Source organism: Ailuropoda melanoleuca, chromosome 15 (assembly GCF_002007445.2).
Source record: "Ailuropoda melanoleuca isolate Jingjing chromosome 15, ASM200744v2, whole genome shotgun sequence".
Lineage (NCBI taxonomy): Eukaryota > Metazoa > Chordata > Mammalia > Carnivora > Ursidae > Ailuropoda > Ailuropoda melanoleuca.
The window spans coordinates 53,980,504-54,002,142 of NC_048232.1; the positions used below are offsets into that span (position 1 = coordinate 53,980,504).

At 37.1% G+C, this 21,639-nt stretch overlaps 1 protein-coding gene across 1 annotated transcript in view; it reads left to right on the top strand.

Annotated features, from left to right (window-relative positions):
- LOC100463551 (acyl-CoA synthetase short chain family member 3) overlaps nt 1-21,639 on the top strand; it is a 90,662-nt gene that overhangs the window by 60,648 nt on the left and 8,375 nt on the right. The window contains exons 8-9 of the mRNA XM_034643732.1: nt 9,419-9,500; nt 11,664-11,786. Coding sequence (XP_034499623.1) covers nt 9,419-9,500; nt 11,664-11,786 — 205 coding nt within the window. The remainder of the gene's footprint in view (nt 1-9,418; nt 9,501-11,663; nt 11,787-21,639) is intronic.

A 21,639-nucleotide genomic window follows, 5' to 3' on the forward strand; every position in this document is an offset into this window, starting at 1 on the left:
TAATACGGTTTAGTAGTAGAATTTGGCAGAAGGAGCTGCTATAAATAAAGAACGTTGTATGTTAGGCCTGAGGAAAGATTTGTTTTCCCATTTATTTAAAAAAATTATTGGGAAAAAAATAAAAAAGTAAAAGAATGCTTGGGGCTCCAGGATGGCTCAGGTGGTTGAACATCCAACTCTTGGTCTCAGCTCAGGTCTTGAACTCAGGCTTGTGAGTTCAAGCCCTGCACTGGGCTCCATGCGGGGCGTGGAGCTTCCTAATAAATAAAATAACATAACATAACATAACATAACATAACATAACATAACATAGCATAACATAACATAACATAACATAACATAACATAGCATAGCATAACATAACATAACATAACATAACATAACAAACATAACATAAAATAAAATAGTAAAGTAAAATAAATAATAAAATAAAGTAAAATAAAATAATAATAAAATAAAATAAAATAAAATGAAAGAATTCTTATGACTTGGCAACCTGTCTCAGATCAGAGACCTAACCTGAGGTATGAAATTGCCTAAGGTTAGAACTCTGAACTGCAGGATACCAGATACATACCCTCACCTGTCCCTAAACCTAACCTGAACCCAAACCTGAACCCTACCTAGATCTGAGAGAAAAAAAAAGGGGGGGGGAATTTGGTATATTTATACAATGGACTGTTAGCAGTAAAAAAGTACAGTATCTTGGCACTTACAACAACAGGGATGGAGCTAGGAAAAAAATTATCTCAGGTGAATAAAACATTTAAAATTCTATGAAAATTAAATGAAAAACAGTAACTTAAGAAAGAATGTATTTCTTCAGGTCAAAATCTTTAACCTTACAAAAAGCTAACAGAGAAGATACACTTTATGCTACAATTCTCAGATTCTTATGTTATCCTTAAACATGTAAGCACTATATTACTTTTTTCAAGTTTAAATTTTAAGACATCTTGTTGGCAAGATGGAAAAATTAAATACTGAATATACCATTTATATTCATATTATTCTGAGACAGAATGCATGTTAATATAGAGCTGATTGAAATCTGACCTCTTAATGGGAAAATGGTAGGGATGGGGGATGGCGTTCTAAGAAATTAGTAATCTGAACAAGATTGTAGGCGGTTGTTTAGCTTACTTAGGGAAGCACATGGTTTTGGAGAGTCTTTAAAAGCACTCTAGCAGCATACATTTTTATACAACCTCCTAACTACAAGTGAGTCTATCTATTTCATAAAGCAACTCACGTACGATCCTAGGGGTAGCGTTTGATGCCCACAGGTCTATACCCTTCACATGTTCTGTCATTCTGATTATTGGTGGCTTTGCCCTACTTTCATTCAAAAATAATAAAATATAGTAATTGCCCACATAAGCTATATTTTTTCCTGAAGCCATTAATGTTACTTGTAGTACTTAAGAGTAACATAACTATTATCTTAAAGCATTGTATTGTTTATATTGTCACCAATTCAGAATTATTTCCTCCCCTCTGCATTCCTGAACAGGGAATTTTACTGTACTAATCTGGGATTCTGAAATTTCTATGTGAATTATTTGAAGACATAATATGTTATGACATGCAGTAGAGTTTAATTCCTTCCTCAAGTTAATAGTGAAACTAGATTTTTGAAAATGTTGTGTATATTATTGTATTCAAAAGGTAAAGTAGAAAACACAGGGAAAAAAATGCTCCCACCAAGATCTCTCTCTTTAAAAAAAAAAAAATAATAATAATTCTTGAAACCTTATTTTAGGAACTCGTTTTTATCTGGAAGAGCAAGGATTTCCTTTTGAAACCTTGAAACCCACTTCTCCAGTGGCCTTTCCGCCCTAACCCATCAACCTCAGAATTATTCGTGCATCTCAGTGACAGCCTCCAACATTGCGTAGGATGTTTTCATATTTAACATCTGTTAGTAAGACTTGTTTCTGTTAGTCCGTAGCTGTTCTCTGTACCTTGAGGGGATGCATAATTCATCCAGAATGTGAAATAGCTAATGAATGCTTCTTAAGAGCTCATAATAAATATATGTTTAATTGAATTAAGGGGAAGAAAAACACAGCTTTTTGACTTAATAAAGAGTATTCTGGTTTTAAAAAAAATAGTCTGTAATTTGAGAGAGAATAATTTTTTCCATCCAGATCACATTCTAAAGAAGGTCTGTGATCTGAAAGCAGGCTCATTTCCAGAGATTGGCCAAATGGTCCCCCCAAAAACCTCAGCGGACTGTAAAAGGGGTATGTGGTCAGCTGAGTCCACAAAATATCTGAGACTCTAAATATTAAGAAATGTATTGACCCTCAAATTTGAAAAACTTACAACAAAAGTTAATACATATTTAATTAAATATCTTTGAAATTTAACATCGTAACAACTGCATTGTCAATTTAGTCTTCATAAATTTTTCATTTCATTTGCAAACAATGTTTAGGTCTTATTTTCTCACTTTGCACAATTTCTGAATATGTACAGTGACTGCTGAGAAATAAGAACCAATAGTAAACTAAATGTATGGCTTTGTGCCAAATAATTTTAAAAGCAAAATTATAACTTTAGGTCCAGAAAAAATTCTAGTTTCTATGATGTATTGCTATGTTTTATTATTTGTTTAAATATATGGGTTGAGGCCACCGGTAATAAGAATACTTAGGGTTTAGGGGGGACTTGAAACAGATGTCATCAAAAACCACCCCTGGGAGTGTTTCCTGGCCTGAGATGGATGTCCACTCTCAATTATTCATACCCATGCTTTTCTTTATTATTTTGTATGGTAACTGAGTAGGAGCAGTTTGAAAGAGCAGTATTCCCTGATGTTATTTATGTTAACTAATTATACTTGTAGTATAATTACAAGAATACGGGGAAAGTCTGCATGGAATATTTGAAATGTATGGGGCTCAAACTATATTAAAGTAAGTCAGTAAAAAAACGACTCATTGTTTTAATCCCAAATTTGTTTGCTTTTATAAGTACTGCTATAGCTGCTTCTTTCATTATAAAATCTGTTATGAATAGGATAATAATATTGGAAACTATCTTTCTCTGACAGTTTCTTTAAAATCTGAAGTTATAATCATATTTCACCCTTTTCGAGATATTAAATATAATGATTCATTTTATCATATTAAGACAATTCACCTAAAATGAGAAATAGTGGTATGTGAAAATGTTGAACAGAAAACTCTTGTTCCACTTCATTTTTTCCACTTCTTTGTTACTTCTTTTTAGAAATCACTGTTTGGCTCTCCTGGGGATCCCTTCACTGGAAGGAAGACATTTAAGTGATTCCTAAACTACTATAGACCCTAGGATGTAATAAACATGAATCCTACAGCTTTCATAGATTTTCTGCATTCATGGGATTTGCCTTTCTAGTAGAAGAGAAATTATGTGTCTTTGTGCATGTTAGCAAATTCCTTTGATTTTGAAACCTACTCCAGGCAGTTAATTTAGTGGGAAAGTTACAGTGTCTGAATTGCTATGAATACAGAATGTTCATGAATTGTGGGAGGTGTTCCTGCAATTGCATCCAGAGCTCTAAAGTGCAGACGTAAAACAGGCAGTAATTTCCAAGCAACCCAGAGCAGAGCATGAAAGAACATTTTAACTGCAGTTGCTTTCCTCAGTCCTGCACTGCTCACTGTTATTAAAGCCATAGGTCTCTGGCTACAGTAACAAGTAGGCAATAGTTGATCAAAACCAACTCGTACTGACTCATAAATCTTTTCCACAGTATTCGTTTTCTTAGAAAAAAGAAAAAAAAGGTCCTCTTTTATGGGCCTGCATTTTTCTTGGACCAGATCCAGTTGCTGCTACTGGAAGTGGGGCTTCTCGGTCTCCTGCTGTGTGCTGCAGGGAGGGGGAGGTCTGTGCCCTGCAGGCGGTGGCGGGGTAGGAGGGAGCTGTAGGGCAGGGTCCACGTGGCTTCTACTCTGGTGCCTGCCAGTTTCTCAGCCTCCAGATATTAAACTCCTGTGCCCTAATGGTGTCTGTTCACATCTTTATAGTTTCTCAGGACTGATTTAGTCACTTTGCTGCTGTCTTGGGAAAGGGTCAGGATGGCTTTCTTTTCATCCGTGTACCCTTTGCGTAAAACTAAGGATGACACATAATTATAATCATGTTCCTTTCTAAATATCATACACAGATTGTAATATGATCTTTTATTAGCCTTGCGACATCACTGGGAGGTAGACAGTGGGACAGATATCCTCATTTTAGACGTGGTTATCTGAGCATCTTTTGTAGTGACACGGCTAGAGCTCACATTAATAACCTAGTCTTTTGTCTGTCCAGAGGGAAAGAAATTATGGCCTAATCAGTCTCTTTGTGGGGAGACAAAAAGTAGCCTCCAACGAAATCTCGGGTAGAGTCTACAGACTCCATAAGAAATGCTGGGAGGGCAAAGATGGGAGCTAATCCCAGAATTCTCTAGGGAACAGGAGTTATATCTTCAATGCATTTCTGTTACTGTGGGGATTCCCAATGGAACAGTAAATGCAGACCATCCTGTATCTGGGAATGGAGACATGTATTTTACATTCCAGAGTGATCCAGAATGTCACCTTCTAGTGATGAGCATTCCCTTTTTTTCTTATCTGTTTAAGGATTTCTCAGCACCCCCATGCTTTCCCATCAGCACGCGCACACACACACACACACACACACACACACGGGATCGCTTCAGCTATTTCTCTTTCCCGGTAAGATTGGCCTCCAAGGAAAGACATTCTCTAAGAGTAATTCTTGATTCACAGTTGGACAGGTTACAATAAAACTTCCCTTTTCACTCTGAAAGAGTTGGGAAAGGTATCACAGAGTGGTAACATTTTATCTTGGGTCTGGAGGAGGAGTACATACACTACCCAGCCTATGTCTCAGTGTGTTCAAGCCTCCCCCTCCTTCTGCCAGTCTACTGTATCTTCATGCTATTGTAACTACGGAAAACAGTATTCTTTATAACTTCAGAAGAGCACCAGGGCATCCATTATTCCAGAAGGAATAGGATAATCATTAAGATATTCAACAAGAAAAATGTTAAGTTGGAATTCTGTAAAAAAAAAACAATCTGCTCTAGCTCATATACACCTAACTTCTCTATGGAGTTTATTGCTTCTTCTCTCACATGCTTTATTTCATACACACACACACACATATTAATCACAGATACTCCCAATTCTGGAAACCTCTCTTCCTGCTTTTCTTTAGGACCATTATATGGCATCTTTTAGGGTTCCTTTTTAGACTCTTTCTAATATTGAAATTGCAACATCTGAATTTTAAAATGTATCAGACTTTATTAGTGAAAAACAGATAGCATTCCCTCATTTTATCCTACTAATTACTAATTGCAATCTCCTATCTTGCTCTCCAGCCTATTCCTCAATTAAATTTGGTGATATCGAAGTAGTTTTCTGGGGACATCTCAAAAATGATCAAGAGCATATGTGCCATTTCCAGCCGATCCCCACCTTGGCTTTTAGGTGTGAGCTTAGTTTCAGGGATAAAACTTTCCCTTCCAAGAGCTCCTGCCGGTACAGAGTCTAAGAACCTGCTCTAAAACTTGCCTGACAAACATCTTTACGTAATTTCATTAACTTAATGAATAGACATCATTCATGACAGTCTTTCTCCCTATCTATATTATAAAAATACTGATTTCTTACAGTACACATTATGCGAGGATCTTCATGTGTCTAAGACCGGAATTTATATCTTTATATCGTTAGTGTCTAACATGGTGACTGAGGAATATCAGACATCTGACAAATATTGATTGAATGAAGAAAATAAAGGCATGGGTTAATGCACACACGCATGCTCGCACGCATGCATGAATGAATGAATAAGACATAATTCCTCTGGTATTTTCTTCTCTAACTTTTTTATATCTTCATTCTCTCTTCACTGGCTACTTCTAGTCACATCTTCCCCAACTTAAATCAGCCTGCTTCTCTGCCTTAATGACATATCTTTCCAGCCAGTCACCCACAAACTTTTAAAAAGTGTACTCTAATTTCCTGCCTCCACTTACTTACTTCCTGTTTACTTTTGAATCACTCCCGTTATTGTCGGCTCCACACCACTGAAATGGCAAGCCTGAGAATACTCAAAGTATCTTAATCGCTAAATTCTCTGACTCTATTGAATCACTTTCAAACAAAATCCGTGCTTCTATGACCTTATTGAACACTCAGTCTTACAAAAATCCTACTGTAGTGGCTCCTAAGATACTGTTTTTTTCTAGTTCTCATACATCTGATTTTCTTTTATTTTTGTTCAGTGACCTTGTTTCTTTGGTCCTTAAAGAAGAATAGCATTTGTCCTTAATTTTTCCTTCCATTTCATGCATTGACCCTGGATCATATCCTTGGTATGTTATTCTTAATTCTCAAGGTCTATAGGTATATACAAATTTATGCAGACCTTTCTCACAGGAGTGAGAAATTGTATAAAAATCCCTACTGTCCCTGTCCTTCAAAAAATTTAAGCAGGTGTTTAAAATGTTTCAACAACAGCTAAAAAAGCCCATGTCCTTAAAGTTTGTTAATTTTCCCCCTGGAGGATGGCTACCTATACTTTAATTCTCTAAGCTTTAATTAATTATAAGAGTATAATCTATCTGTTACGAATTGTTGGTATCATAGTTCTCTCAGGAAGTAAGAGAAAACCCAAATTATCAGGGCATCTTCTTTTTAAGGACAGAGGTTGCAGATGTAACCAACTTCTGGGAAGTATAAAACGTACTTTTTCTCTCTAGTAACATTCTTACCAGAAAATGCTGCACTCTCCATCCCACGTACACACACTGACAGAATCAGGACGTACTAGGCCACCAGGAAACTCAGACTGCATGCGTACCCGAAGTTTTCTTCATGTGGATTATTAGTGCAAATACTTAAGGGTCTCTGCTGTGAGGAGGCAACGTGGTTGCGGGGGGTGGGTCACAATTTGTATCTGAGGTAGATAAAATGAAAGACAAGCTTATTTAACAGTATGTCCTTTTACACGCATAGTTTTTAGTGTGGGCAGGGTGAAGTGTTTCAGTATTTGGTTGGGCATTTCTGTATACCGGCAATCAGGTGGAGCTAAGAAACAGCCGCTGCCGTTAGACCCGGCGTCCGCATTCTGACTTGCCGCAGACCCCAGCACGCTCTGACATCCCCAAAGCAGCCTGACTGTCAGTTGCCATTTATTACCACGCTTACCTTTCATTTTTCTTAGAGTATAGTTTAAAAGTATCACCATGAAAAACCGAAAGGATTATATATCATGATATATTTAGGGGGGAAACAACTGAAAATTATTTAATATGTGAGCAGAATCCATCTCCATCGAGATTATGGTCAGGATTGGATATGTTACACATAGTCAGTTTCAGTCATTAATGTTATCACTTCTGGCCTGGATGGGCTTTGGATTGACCGTCTACCATCCCTTCTTGGTGTCCTCTGCACCTCCTTATCCTCAGCATCTTGAAAATGATGCTAAACTGAATGTGTTTTGGTGGCTGCCGTATTCATGTTTTATTTCTGTGTTTAATAACCAGTGATTTACACTTGTCTGTAAAATATTAACAATAACAACAACCTGATGAAGTGAAATTATTTTTTTTAAAGATTTTATTTATTTGACAGAGATAGAGACAGCCAGCGAGAGAAGGAACACAAGCAGGGGGAGTGGGAGAGGAAGAGGCAGGCTCATAGCGGAGGAGCCTGATGTGGGGCTCGATCCCATAACGCCGGGATCACGCCCTGAGCCGAAGGCAGACGCTTAACTGCTGTGCCACCCAGGTGCCCCAGTGAAATTATATACATAGTGATTTAGGATGGACACAACGAAGTCAGTTACAAGGACCCAAGAGGTCATGTGCTTCAGCCCGCTGCCTTCATGCGGACTTAGCGGTGAACAGCAGTAGTAACAAGAGCAGAATCTCTTTCTCTTTACAAACTGCTTTCATTTGCATTTTATGCAATTACCTGAGGTCCAGAAATGCAGATGTTGCATTTTTCCCTCCATCGTAAAATAGTATAAAATGAAGACCTCGCAAGGGGAGGACCTACCGGGAAGCTCGAGGCGGTGGAGCTGGGCAATCACACCTGGGCTGCTGATCCCACCTGTGACAGCACCTTCTGCCTGACAGAACGTGAGGATACAGCTCAGAGCCTCAGGTCTAACGTTGGGGTGGAGGATGCATGACGTTGCCTCGTGGGCAGTAGCCGTGTCTACTTTGTTTTCAGTTTTCTCAGCATCAGGTCTGTGAAGTCACTGCTTCACTTCGTATTTTTTATTGTGTGAGCCTGGAGAGGGAAGGTTTTTGAAAATCCCTAAGTTTTACAGTATCTAAATTTCCACACTGTTAAAGCATCTAAAAGGGTCTTGTGTCCAGAAAACAATTTGGGTGGTTATTTTCATTAGGTGGCACCTCCTACTAGAAACCAATTTGGGAACTTGTTCATTTACCTGGATAAAGACAGAACAATAGATAAAAATTAAGCCCTTGCCATGTGTATAACACCTGTTTGATACTATGGAGGAAAGCAAGAAATGTAAGAGCAAATTGGTTGGAAAGAAGGGTATATCTTATCTTGTAATTTATATTCTCAAGTATGACCGTCCCAATCTATGTGTTCATAGGATGCGAAATCACATAGGTTGGGACGCTCATGAAAAGGAAGAATGCAAGAGGGCGTGGTGAGAGGGAATCCTCTGAAGCAGATTGATTGTGAAGATAAGCTTGTTCATGGAATGTTGGATTGGAGCATTTCACCACACGGAGATGGGCGGAGGTGACAGTTGGGAGCTTGGTACTTCAGAAAAACAAAGAATTGGGGCGCCTGGGTGGCACAGCGGTTAAGCGTCTGCCTTCGGCTCAGGGCGTGATCCCGGCGTTATGGGATCGAGCCCCACATCAGGCTCTTCCGCTATGAGCCTGCTTCTTCCTTTCCCACTCCCCCTGCTTGTGTTCCCTCTCTCGCTGGCTGTCTCTATCTCTGTTAAATAAATAAATAAAATCTTTAAAAAAAAAAAGAAAGAAAAACAAAGAATTTATTTGCCTATGGTAGAAGGATATTTGTCCTAAAAAGTAATTCAGTGATGCGTTTGGGGTTCCTTTGTGCAGATGTTATGTTTCTTACTGAAACAGTGATTGCTGCTAATATCTATTTGATTGCCAGCTCTATATGCCTTTTGTGCCCTTCCAGAAACTACGGTCATCCCTCAATGATGCTGCTATGTCATGGTCAGCTACTTCAGCCTCAGTTAGACATGATCTGTCCAGCAGGTTTAGGGCTTATATTTCAGTGTGGGATTTGACTTGCAATTATCCATCACACTAGAAAATTATTCTAATCAATCTATCTTTATTACCACTTTGGTCATAATTCTAACTGCTCTGTTTTTATATAAGGTTGCCATTACCACCTGGGGCTTTTTCAGGACTCTGGAAGAATCAGGAGGCATTCAAGCATTTATACTTTGAAAAGTTTCCTGTAAGAACTTTATTATACTTTTTTTAAACCTTCCAAAGTACCTCTTTATAATTCTTGCCTATTAAATTGAGCATTTAGTGCTGGAATCATAGATAACAATACAACTTTTAAAGTGTATCTGGACCAAGTTCTAGATCTCAGGAATAAGAATGCTCAAACCACAATGATTAAAGCAAGTCATTTTTATATTTATTTTTATCAGTCTCTGGACATAGACATTTCTGTTTCTCTTTGCACATTTTCCTGAAATTTAGCAGCCCTCAATATCAGGATAGTGTTTATTAAATTAAAGACTTTGGGGGGAGGGCTATCCATACTCTTTCCTGCATTGGATCTCTCTGCAGACTGAGAGCCTGATCAGAATTGTACCCTGTCCCTGGGACCCCTTAATCTCCTCTGTAGCTGGTTATGTGTGTAAAGTTCATTTGGATTGCCCACAGTTGTATTTTTCCATTCTTTTACCTATTTTTGACATTCGTTCCTGAAGTTCTTGTAGCTTTTTATTTTAAATTCCCATTTTAAAATACAGATACATGCTAGACATGGTGTTCCTGCAGCACAAACTCCAGTCACCTGGATGACAAAAAGTGTTCTCCTACTTTTTGTCTTGTCATTTACCTGTTTCTTCATATCAGTGTGATGTGTTTTGCGTTTATAACAGCATTTTACTGATAACACACATCAGGTCCCACCATCATATTGCTGCTGTCCTTTGACTTCTATTTCAAGAGGTTCTCATTGTGCAGTAGGTGAAAAAAAAAATGGTCAATTTCCTTAAAAAAAAAACCCCAAAAACAAAAACAAGTCTCCGTGTTTAGCATTTTATCTTTATTTGTGAGCGAAGGACAGATAACCTAATCAAGCCAACACATGACAAGATTTAAAATAGCTTCCTTTGGAGAGAGAACTTGGAGTTGAATGACCTCAGTAGCTGAGATTAAACATGCCCCGGATGGACTGTGGCAGGGAAGATTTGTCAGTAGAGTTGACTCCGGTCAGCTCAATCTATCTGCCCGATGGGCCACCGTTAAATCATCAGAGTACTGATATGATTAATTACACCTGACAATGGCAAATAAGGTGTGCCTGTGGTTTTAACATGATCACCTGTAACACTGAAAGCTCCTTCAGAGTCTCTGTTTATGGTTAAACTATGTGGAGTGACTCTGTATATACTCTTGCCTTGTTATCCTGACTTCAAACTTCTCATCTAAGGGCTTAATCACAGCACAAAGGGTTGAGTAACTTGCCTGCAGTTTAGAAGTGATGGAGCTGAAAATGGAACTCATAAAGGCCGGCTCCACAGTCGGTGCTCTTTAACTGCACTCTAGGTTTTCTCTCCAATAGAAATTGCAGTAAGAGCTGCCGATTACTGAGGGCTTACGGTGTGCCGGGCTCTGCCCTCCTTAGATACACCATCTCATTTATGCTTCACAGAAGCCGTGTAGGGTATAGCTCACCAACCTGCTTAACAGATGAGCGCATGGGGTCTCAGAAAGAATGAGAAGCACAAATAGTGACTCATCTGGATCCTTCCTAAAGCCCATGTTCATTAACATAAGTATCAAGATAACTGAAAAGCGTTAGAAGTAATATTTCCTTCTGCTTCTTATTCTTCTTGATTCTTCATTCTTTTGTGATATTTGGACCAGTGAAGATGTGCTGCTACTTCGAGTTGATTAAAAATTAAATTTCATCCCTATTATTGTATTTCACGGAAGCGCGAGTCTAATCCAAATTCATGTTAATAAACTAGCGCTCAATTTTGTAATTATTTATAGAGAGCTTTAAAGGTTTTAAAAATTAATATAATTAAAGAAGAAATCTATCAAAAAATTACTTTCCAATACCAAAGTATATTGGAAATATTGAACTATTACTTCTCCATTAAAAAAATTGAGTTCATAAACTTTGCGACTCTAAGTTCAAACATTTAACTTGAGTATATATAAGAATGCTTAAATTTATTCCTGGCTGTTAGTGGAGCAAAGATTTTAGTAAGTTATCAAAATCAAAAGGAGTCTAATTCCATAGCCTAGTTATGAAAAAAGTCAAATGCATGCAGTAAATCCATTTCTATCACATTTTATATTATACCAAACTTAAATGATTGCATTACCTAGCAATACGTGCTAATTAGATATTATCAATTCTTATTTTCAGGGGTATTATGACACCATGGATGCTGGTTACATGGATGAAGAAGGCTATTTATATGTTATGTCTCGAGTTGATGACGTGATAAATGTTGCAGGTCACAGGATTTCTGCAGGTGCTGTTGAAGAGGTATTGATGGATATGGATTTTCTGTTCCAGGTAGTAGTTAGAGACAGAGCTGAAGTTAATAATTGAGGTTGGTCAGTGTACCTGGAAAATTACCATACCCTTCATTTGAAGAAGAGGCTAGGTTACTCTAGTATCTCTCTCACCTCACTTCCTCTTGTGTAAATCCTGGTCTCCACGCTCCCTGATCTTTGTCTGGGTGGTAGGGAGGAATTTTAAGAAGCTACGTGTATGTGTTATTTATAGGAGAGCTTATATACCTTTGCTTTTTGTATCATTGTTGCTTGATTGTCTCTAGCTTCTTGATTTTCTCTTGCTTGATAATCAGGTTTGCATATTGTCTTTAACTGGTGTGAGATTTAAACATTTTATTAGACTCTTAAAACCTGAGAATTTTCTTCCAGTGTAAATAAATTGTCACAAAGTCCCTAGAAGGGTTTTTTTAAAATAATGTTTTTAATTTGTACGTTTACATACAGTAAAATCTGCTTTATTGTTGTACAGTACTATGAGTTTTTATACTTGTATAGAGTCTTGGAACCATCACCAGAGACAGGATACAGAAAAATGTCAACACTGCCAAAGAATTCTCTCATAACATTGACCTTTGTATTCTGACCTTCCCCATCCCTAACCCCTGGTAACTACTGATTTTTCTGTTTCTGTGTTTTTGCTTCTCTAGAGTATAAATGGACTCATATAGTTATGTAACCTTTTGAGACTGGGTTATTTCATTTAGGAAAATACATTCGAGATCCATCCAAATTTTTGTGTGTATCATAATTTGTCCATTTATATTGCTAGGTAGTATTCCATTTGAGGATGTACCAACCAGATTCTGTAACCATTCATTCACTGAAGGATATTTGGATTGTTTCTAGTTTGAAACAATTTTAAATAATTCTGTTACATACATTCATGTACAGGTTTTTGGGCAAAATTAGTTTTTCTTTTTCTAAGATAAATACCTATAGTGAGTTGGCTGGGTTATATGGTAAGTGTATGTGTAAGTTTGTAGGAAACGGTCAAACTGTTTTCTGAGTGGCTGCACAATTTTACATTCTCTCCAGCAGTGTTTGAGGGTTTCTGGTTCTTCCCATCTTCATCAACACTTGGGAGTTATAATTCTATATTTAAACCATTCTATTAGATGTATAATGGTATCTCATTACTTTTAATTTACTTTTCCGTAATGACTCAAGGATGTTGGTCATCTTTTGACATGCTTATTTCTCATCGACATATTTTCTTTGGTAAAATACCTGTTGAAATGTTCTGCCCATTTTCTAAAAATTGGATGGTTTTCTTATTGCTCAGTTTTGAGAGTCCTTTATCTGATACATGATTCGCAAATATTGTCTTCCAGTCTGTGGCTAGTCTTTTTATTCTCTTAAAAGTGTCCTTAGCAGAGCCAAAGTATTTTTCATATTGATGAGGTCAAATTCACTAATTTTTTTATTTGACAGATCATGATTTTGGGTTGAATCTTAGAACTCTTTCCTAATTCAAGGTCCTAAATATATATTCTTTGTTTTGACCTAAGAATTTTATAGTTTCATGTTTTACATTTGCTTTATTGTTTTACATTTTATATCAGCTTACATTTACATTTTGAGTTTTCGTGTGTGTGTGTGTGTGGTGCAAGATGTAGGTTGAGGATTATCATCATTTTTTAATATGGATGTCGATGGTTCCAAGAATCAGTTATTGCAAAGACTGCATTTCTCCTTTGAATTTCCTTTGCGCCTTTGTCCAAATCAGCTGGCGGTATTTGAGTGGATCTATTTCTAGAGTATCTTTTCTGTTTCATTATTCTGTGTGTTCATCTTTTTACCAATACTATTCTGTCCTGATATTATCGCTTCATGGAATGCCTTAAAGTTGAATAGCATCCACACTTGCTCTTCTTTTTCAAAATTGTTTTGGATGTTCTAATTTCTTTATTTTCCATATATATTTTAGAATGAACCATTTGTGGTTACAATGGATTTTTATTGAGACTGTATTAAATCTATAGATTCTTTTGGGAAAAATTGATATCTGGTCCATACTGAATCTTCTAATCCAAGAATTTTATATGTGCCTCCATTTCTTTAGGTCTTTTTTGATATGTTTCATCAACATTTTATACTTTTTAGTACACACATTTATACCTAAGTATTTAATTTTTAAGCTGTTGTAAATATAATCTTTCCTTAAGTTTTAGTTTCCAAATTTTCATGGCTAGTGGATAGAAATACTATTGATGTCCTTGAACTGATAATGCATTTTTTTATAGATTCTTGAGATTTCCTATATAGAAAATCATGCTGTCTGTGAATAGAGATAATTTTATTGCTTTCTTTTCAGTCTAAATGCCTTTTATTCCTTTTTCTTGGCTTCTTGAACTGGCTAAAACTTCCAGTGTGATATGGAATAACAGTGGTGAGAACAGACACCCTTGTCTTGTTTCCGATCTTACGGTAAAAACATTCAGTACTTTACCGTTAAGAATGATGTTTCCTATAGGTGTTTCTCTTGATAAACTTTATCAAATTAAGATGTTCATTCTTTTCCTAATTTGATAAGATCTTTAAAAAAATCTCGAATGAATGCTGAATTTTGCCAAATGCTTTTTCTGCTTTTAGTGATATGATCATGTGTTTTTAAAGCCTTTTAATACATGAACTGCACTAATTTTCAAATGTTCAACCTTGCATCACTGGGATAACCTTACTTGCTTGCAGTGTTTTTATGTATTGATTTTGTTTAAACATCCATAGTAATTTTCTTTGTTCTGAAATTGGTTATGTGTGGTAATCACATAGGCATTTCATCTTTTTTTGAATAGTGTTTGAATCATTTATCTTTTGCCATTCTTTCATTTGGATCTTATGGATCCATACAGATCCATCATCTGGATCATTATGCTTTCTACGGACTTCTTATAGATAGCATACATGGGTCTTACTTTTATTTTTTTGCAATCTGACAATCTTTATCTTTTAACTGATGTTTTTAGACCATTTACAGTTAAATAATTCATAGTTTGATATTTAAGCCTATCAGTTTATTAGTTTTCTTTTTGCCTTTTTTTCATTCCTCTTCGATACCCCTTTCTCCCTTTTTTTAAGTCATTTCATTCTTTTTTTTGTAGCTTCTGTTTCTTTACTGAAAACTTCTGTTTCCTTTCTTTCTCTATTTATTTATTTATCTGACAGAGAAAGAGCACAAGCAGGAAGAGTGGCAGACAGAGGGAGAGGGAGAAGCAGACTCCCCACCAAGCAAGGAGCCCGACAGGGGGCTAGATCCAGGACACTGGGCTAGATCTCAGGGATCATGACCTGAGCCAAAGGTAGACGCTTAACCTACTGAGCCACCCGGCCGCCCCTCTGTTTCCTTTCATTCCAAGAATGTTTCACCATTCTTCTTGCACCATCGCTATTATTGGGTTTTTTAGATTCATCTTTGTTAATTTTATACTGAATGTGCAAATGAGGTGTTATGGGTCAAAGACAGATTTTTAAGTGTGTCATTGCCCTCTTAGGTTCTAGCCTTAGGTCCTACATAAGTGCCAGACACATCATAGATGAGAAATGAGGAAGATAACTTTGTTGGCTTATCAAGGGCAAGGAGGCATTGATTTTCCACCCCTCATCGGAAGGTCTCCTTCCCAACAGAAGGGCCTTATTCCAAACTCCAACTCTTTGATATGTAAATAAAATCTCTCCAGGACCAAGATAGCCTTGTGTGTCTCAACTCTTACAACTTAGAAATGTTTCCAAGCTCTGAGGCTTCATCTTTTTTTGACATGCAAATACCTAGGAAGCTACTGAGCCAGTCTCCCCAGCACGTTGCGAGTTTAACCTAGGGATCTAGTCTAGTTGAGACTTTAATAATTTTGCCCTCCCAGGGAAATTAGAAAAGTTTTATTATCCTTTCAGAGCAGAGCAGTTAACCTGACAAACAGCTATAGTCAAATTCTCATGGTATTTGAAGATTCTCCGGAGGCTAGAGCTTTTTATGGGAGCAATGAGGAATCCAGGAAAGTTTCATCCCTTGCCACCATTATAATAGCTGCATTCAAGTTTTTGTCTGATAATTCTAATATTTGGGTCATCTTGGCATTGGTATCTATTGATTGATACTTTTTTCTTGAGATGTTTAGGTTTTCCTGATTCCTTTTACGTCCAGTAACTTTAGATTTTTATCCTAGATATCTTGAATATTACCTTATGAGATTCTGGATCCTGTTTAAATCATCAGGATTTGTGTTCTTGTGATTACTTATTTTTATTAAGAACAGACCACCTGTCCTTACTCATTCTATGGACTGTGGTTCCAATGTCAATTTGATTTGCAGTCTCTGCAGTGCTATTTTGGTACATCTCACTTGTGTCTCTCCCAGAGGCCAATCTGAAACTCGAGTTAAGTGTTCAGAATCTGCACTGTACTGATTCTGGTTGGATTCATGCGTGCACACATCTGGGGTAGGCTGAAGAGTTAATCCACAGATATAAAGCATCCCTTTCTCCTACTCCTTCCTCTCCATAATCTACTCCTCACTTTCTGATTTCCAAGGTTCCCCATGGCTGCTCTTCTGGGTAAAAAGTCAGGGCTTTGCAGTCTCTGTGTTCTTATCAGGGTTCAAATATTGCATGTTCTACGCGCATGGCGTCCCTGGGCAGAGGATGAGACTCTCTCTTTGGTAGCACTCGCTTAGTGTAGAGCAGGGCAAGTTAACAGGGATCTACTCAGGGACAGGATGGCTTCTCCTGGGGGTGGGGGGGGAGTGGGAAGGGGCAAATGGCACTGAATCTTTCTAGGCTCCCATAGAGTGTGTGCGTGTGTTTGGTGCGGGGCTCCCTTAGGGTTCCATCCCACAGGCTGCACACCAGTAGTGGAGAAGGGGAAGGACCCAGCTCTTTTGCTGGCATTTGCTCAGAGTAGGGTGTGGGGAGTCGGCAGGTTGCTACAGCTCTGTAAGGAAGGAAGAAGGCCACTGCTTCTTGGTGTTCATCTGGAGTAAGGAGGTAAAGTGAACAGGATTGTTTCCCAGATCCTCCGCTCCTTTCCCTGGCCCTCTGTAAAGGCAGACATTTCTTAGGGCGTTTCACTCCGCACTACTGGCAGCTCCACCTTTTGCAGCTACTCTAGCACCCAGGCCAGAATATATAGGAGGCAAAACAAACCGTAATGACAGCAAAACCCAAAACCTCCAAAGAAACAAACAAAAGAGAGTATTGTGTCTTGAGTTCTTATAATTCTAGTAGAGTCATCTGACCCGGTTTTTTTAGCCCAGAGTTTTTCATTGCAATTAGTAAAAGTGATAGGATGGAACATATTTATTCCATCTTTTTCAGAACCAAACCCAGACCTGTTTTTAAATGGAATAGAGCAAACTGAAGTTTAAATGAAAGACAATGTTTAAAAATAATTCCGTGGGATCAGAGGTGCAGAATCAACGTTTAGTTCTCCTTCCTATAAAGATGGTAACCTTCTTTAAAAGTCATACTTACCTTCAGCGAAAACAAAACAGCTTAACCCTTCTTGTCGTGTTGGCTTTGTGTGTGTGACAACATAATATTATTTGAGTAAAAGGAAAGAATTTTATATAATATTTTGGACTAAGTGGCTGTGTGTGCTATTATAATATTATCTCATTTTTAACCTACTGCGAATTTTGTGATAACCTGAAAATGAAATTTACACTTCATGTATTTTGGTGTGTTGGCAAAAGTTGGTTCTGGTTGCATGAACTTTTCATTTCTTGCCTGTAGGAGATTACCTCTAATATTCACTTGCATTTCTGGCAGTCAGCTAATCAAAATATGGAGATTACATATGCAAGGCTTTTATTATCAGTCGAAGTTCTTGGTTCTCTCTTTTATTTTTAGAACAAAAAGAGAAGTATCAGCCTATTTAAATATATGCTTTAATATGTTTCTACTGACATCCTTCTTACTGTATGTAATCAGACAATGAGGCAGGCAGAAAGTAGGCAGTAAAATGACAAAACTGAAAAAAAAAATAAAGCATGCTAGAATCAATGGTTTCCAACAGGAATTTTGTCACTCGGTCTTGGAGTACTTATGGCTCATAATAGGATACCTGTCAGTCTTCAAGTCTTCTTGAAATGAAGTCTTCCTTTATATGAATTAAATGATTAACTCTACTATATATTTATGTCTAATAAGGAAGTTAATACTTCAGTTCATTTCAGGTTGGTCTTCTTTATGTTGGCATCTGTTAGGGAGTTTTGAACTAACATTCTTTCCCGGCTTTTTCTCACCTCCTAGCAAACTTGCCTAACATTGATAATTAATGTCTATGTTTTTACATGCATATTTTTATTGTTCTTACTGATGACATAACCAACTTTCATTAAAGTGCCCAAACCTTATTTTACTTGTAAATGCTTTCCAGGACTCTCATTAGGATTCTCAGTTGTCAATTCTCAATGCTGGATTCCACTTTGAGTTTTTGAAATAGAATTTGAGGGTCTTAATTCATGGGCGTCTCATCTGTAATAATTAAAAATACTGAATGTTGTTTTTATATATAGTGAAAATCTTTGTCTTTCCAGCTTTTTAAAGTAAAATATGACAAGTATGTTACCTTACATAAGGCTAAAACAAATTCTATTAAAATTACTATATTAAAAACATTTCAGAAAATTGTTCTTTTCTGTTCTCATCATAAAAAAATAGAGTTCTAGAATAGCTCTTATAAATTTAAGAGGATCTTATCCTTGCAGGTCTCAACACATGTAAGGGCCTTCTGTAACTATTAAGTAATAATCATATCTATTTGAAAAGTTGATTAATGTTTGAGAGCCTGGCATCTAGCTAGAGACTTGGGATACCTCGGTGGAAGTTCAAAGTGTCCTTAAGAAAACTGGGTCTGAAATCTGCTAGTTCAGGTCTTATGAGCCAGAATTACTAGGAGCTAATGTGGTCCTTCTTGCTTGGTTCTCTTTCACTGTTGTGGGCAGGCTTTCATGCAAAGACACCTCCAGGGAACGAATTAGGCTCCCTGGTTTCATTCTTTCACTTGTAGCTTAAGTTTCATTTTGTTAAATAATCCTACTGGTATCCTTGGGAACTTGGAAATCTGGTGTTAAAATACTGCACTTAAAATCCTAGAGCAGTGTTCATTGCAATTTGCCCTTTGGAGGGTTATTTGAACCAAAGTTTCACTGTTTGTTTTCCAAGTTAGTTATTTTGTTTGCTATTTTTAGGAGTGATATCTTCAGGACTGAATATATTTCCATAAAGTGTGTATTCAACAAAGATGCCATGTAATTTCAGTTCTACCCAGCATTAAATGACTACTGGATTTAAATAGTTGTAAAATTGCTGAATATTTTCCTGAGTACAAATATGAATATTGATAATGTGGAATCTAACAGTTTCCTAGATGACTCCAATATCAGAGGGAATGAAGAAGCATTTTTCCTCCCACCGCAGAGACAAACACCTACCAAAGACTGGCTCCTTGCATCTTATGAAGGTGCTTGATTTAAACTAATACTTTTAAAATTAAAATACTTAAAAACTTAATTGAAAAATCTGTGTAATTCAGCCCACTAAAGTCATAGACTCTTTTCAAATCCATTAAAATTTACACAGAAATGACAGTATCCCCTTCAACCTCTATTACAAAGCTGTAATCCTCAAAAAAGTCTGGTACTGGCACAAAAACAGACACACAGATCAATGGAACAGAATAGAGAATCCAGAAATGGATCCCCAACTCTATGATCAACTGTTGATCTTCAACAAAGCAAGAAAGAATATCCAATGGAAAAAAGACAATCTCTTTAACAAATGGTGTTGGGAAAACTGGACAGCCACAAGCAGAAGAATGAAACTGGACCATTTTCTTACACTACACACAAAAATAGACTCAAAATGGATGAAAGACCTAAATGTGAGACAGAAATCCACCAAAATCCTAAAGCAGAACACAGGCAGCAACCTCTTTGACCTCGGCTGCAGCAATTTCTTGCTAGACAAGTCTCCAGAGGCAAGGGAAACAAAGGCAAAAATGAACTATTGAGACTTCATCAAGATAGAAAGCTTCTGCACAGCAAAGGAAACAGTCAACAAACTTAAAAGGCAACCTACAGTAAGGGAGAAGATATTCACAAATGACATATTAGATAAAGGGCTAATATGGAAGATCTATAAAGAACTTTATCAAACTCAACACCCAAAGAACAAATAATCCAATCAAGAAATGGGCAGAAGACATGAACAGACATTTCTCCAAAGACATTCGGATGGCCAGCAGACACATGAAAAAATGCTCTATGTCACTCGGCGTCAAGGAAATACAAATCAAAACCACAATGAGATACCACCTCACACCAGTCAGAATGGCTAAAATTAACAAACAGGAAATGACAGATGTTGGCGAGGGTGAGGAGAAGGGGGAACCCTCTTACATTGTTGGTGGGAATGCAAGATGGTGCAGCCACTCTGGAAAACAGTATGGAGGTTCCTCAAAAAGTTGAAAATAGAGCTTCTCTACAACCCAGCAATTGCACTACTAGGTATTTACCCCAAGGATACAAATGTAGTGATCCAAAGGGCCACCTACACCCCAATGTTTATAGCAGCAATGTCCACAATAGCCAAACTATGGAAAGAGCCCTGATGTCCATCAACAGATGAATGGATAAAGATGTGGGGTGTGGGTGGGTGTGTATGTGTGTGTGTATATGTGAAACTCTGATGGAATACCTCTCAGCCATCAAATAATGAGATCTTGCCTTTGTAATGACGTGGATGGAACTAGAGGCTAAGCACAGTAAGTCAGTCGGAGAAGGACAATTATCATATGATCTCTCTCATATGTGGCATTTAAGAAACAAAAGCATAGGATCATAGGGGAAGGGAGGGAAAAATAAAACTAGATGAAATCAGAGAGGGAGGCAAACCATAAGAGACTCTTAATCATAGGAAACAAACTAAGGGTTGCTGGAGTGGAGGGGGGTTGGGGGATAGGGTAACTGGGTGATGGACGTTAAGGAGGGCATGTGATATAATGAGCACTGGGTATTATATAAGACTGATGAATCACTGAACTCTACCACTGAAAGTAATAATGCACTATATTAATGTATTAGTTAATTAACTATACGTTACTTAATTTAAGTTAAAATATTTAAAAAGACAGTGGAAAATGCTATCAGATTTGAGTGGGAAATGATTTTAAATAATAGTTTTGCATATAGTTAATCTATCAGTCAAATTTGACAAATAAATACATTTTAAAGATATAAGGACAAAGAAGATTTACAAATCATCCCTACCCACTATGAATAAATGATGCTTGGAATATAACAAAATATGAAAAAAAATGCAAGAGAAATACTACCATAAGACAAGAAGGCATCATCCTGAGTATGAACTACAAGGATGGTCCTCAACCTTGTACAAACATTAGAATCACATCTGGAGCTCTTAAAAGTACAACTATCCAAAGGAGAAGATCATCTGGGACGCTGGTCATATTCTATTTCTTGGGCTCTAAGTACACAGATGTGTTCACTTTGCAATGTTTAATCACAAAAAATACATATGCCTAATTTCCACCCCAGACTTACTAAACCAGAAAATCAGGGGGTTGAGTCCAAGTGCAGGCATTTTTTAAAAGCTCCTTTAGTTATTATAATTTGCTTCCAAAATGGAACCACTGCCCCCAAAAGAAGCTAAAATGCAAATAAATTAATATTTTGTGACCCCATAATAGAGATTGTTAATCACGCTCCTTATTTCATAGTATATTAAAAACCCTCTTGTTTTATTCATTTTTAATTGATGCATTCCTTTATTGTCCCCTTTTACTCTTATTCTCCGTTCTTCCCCAA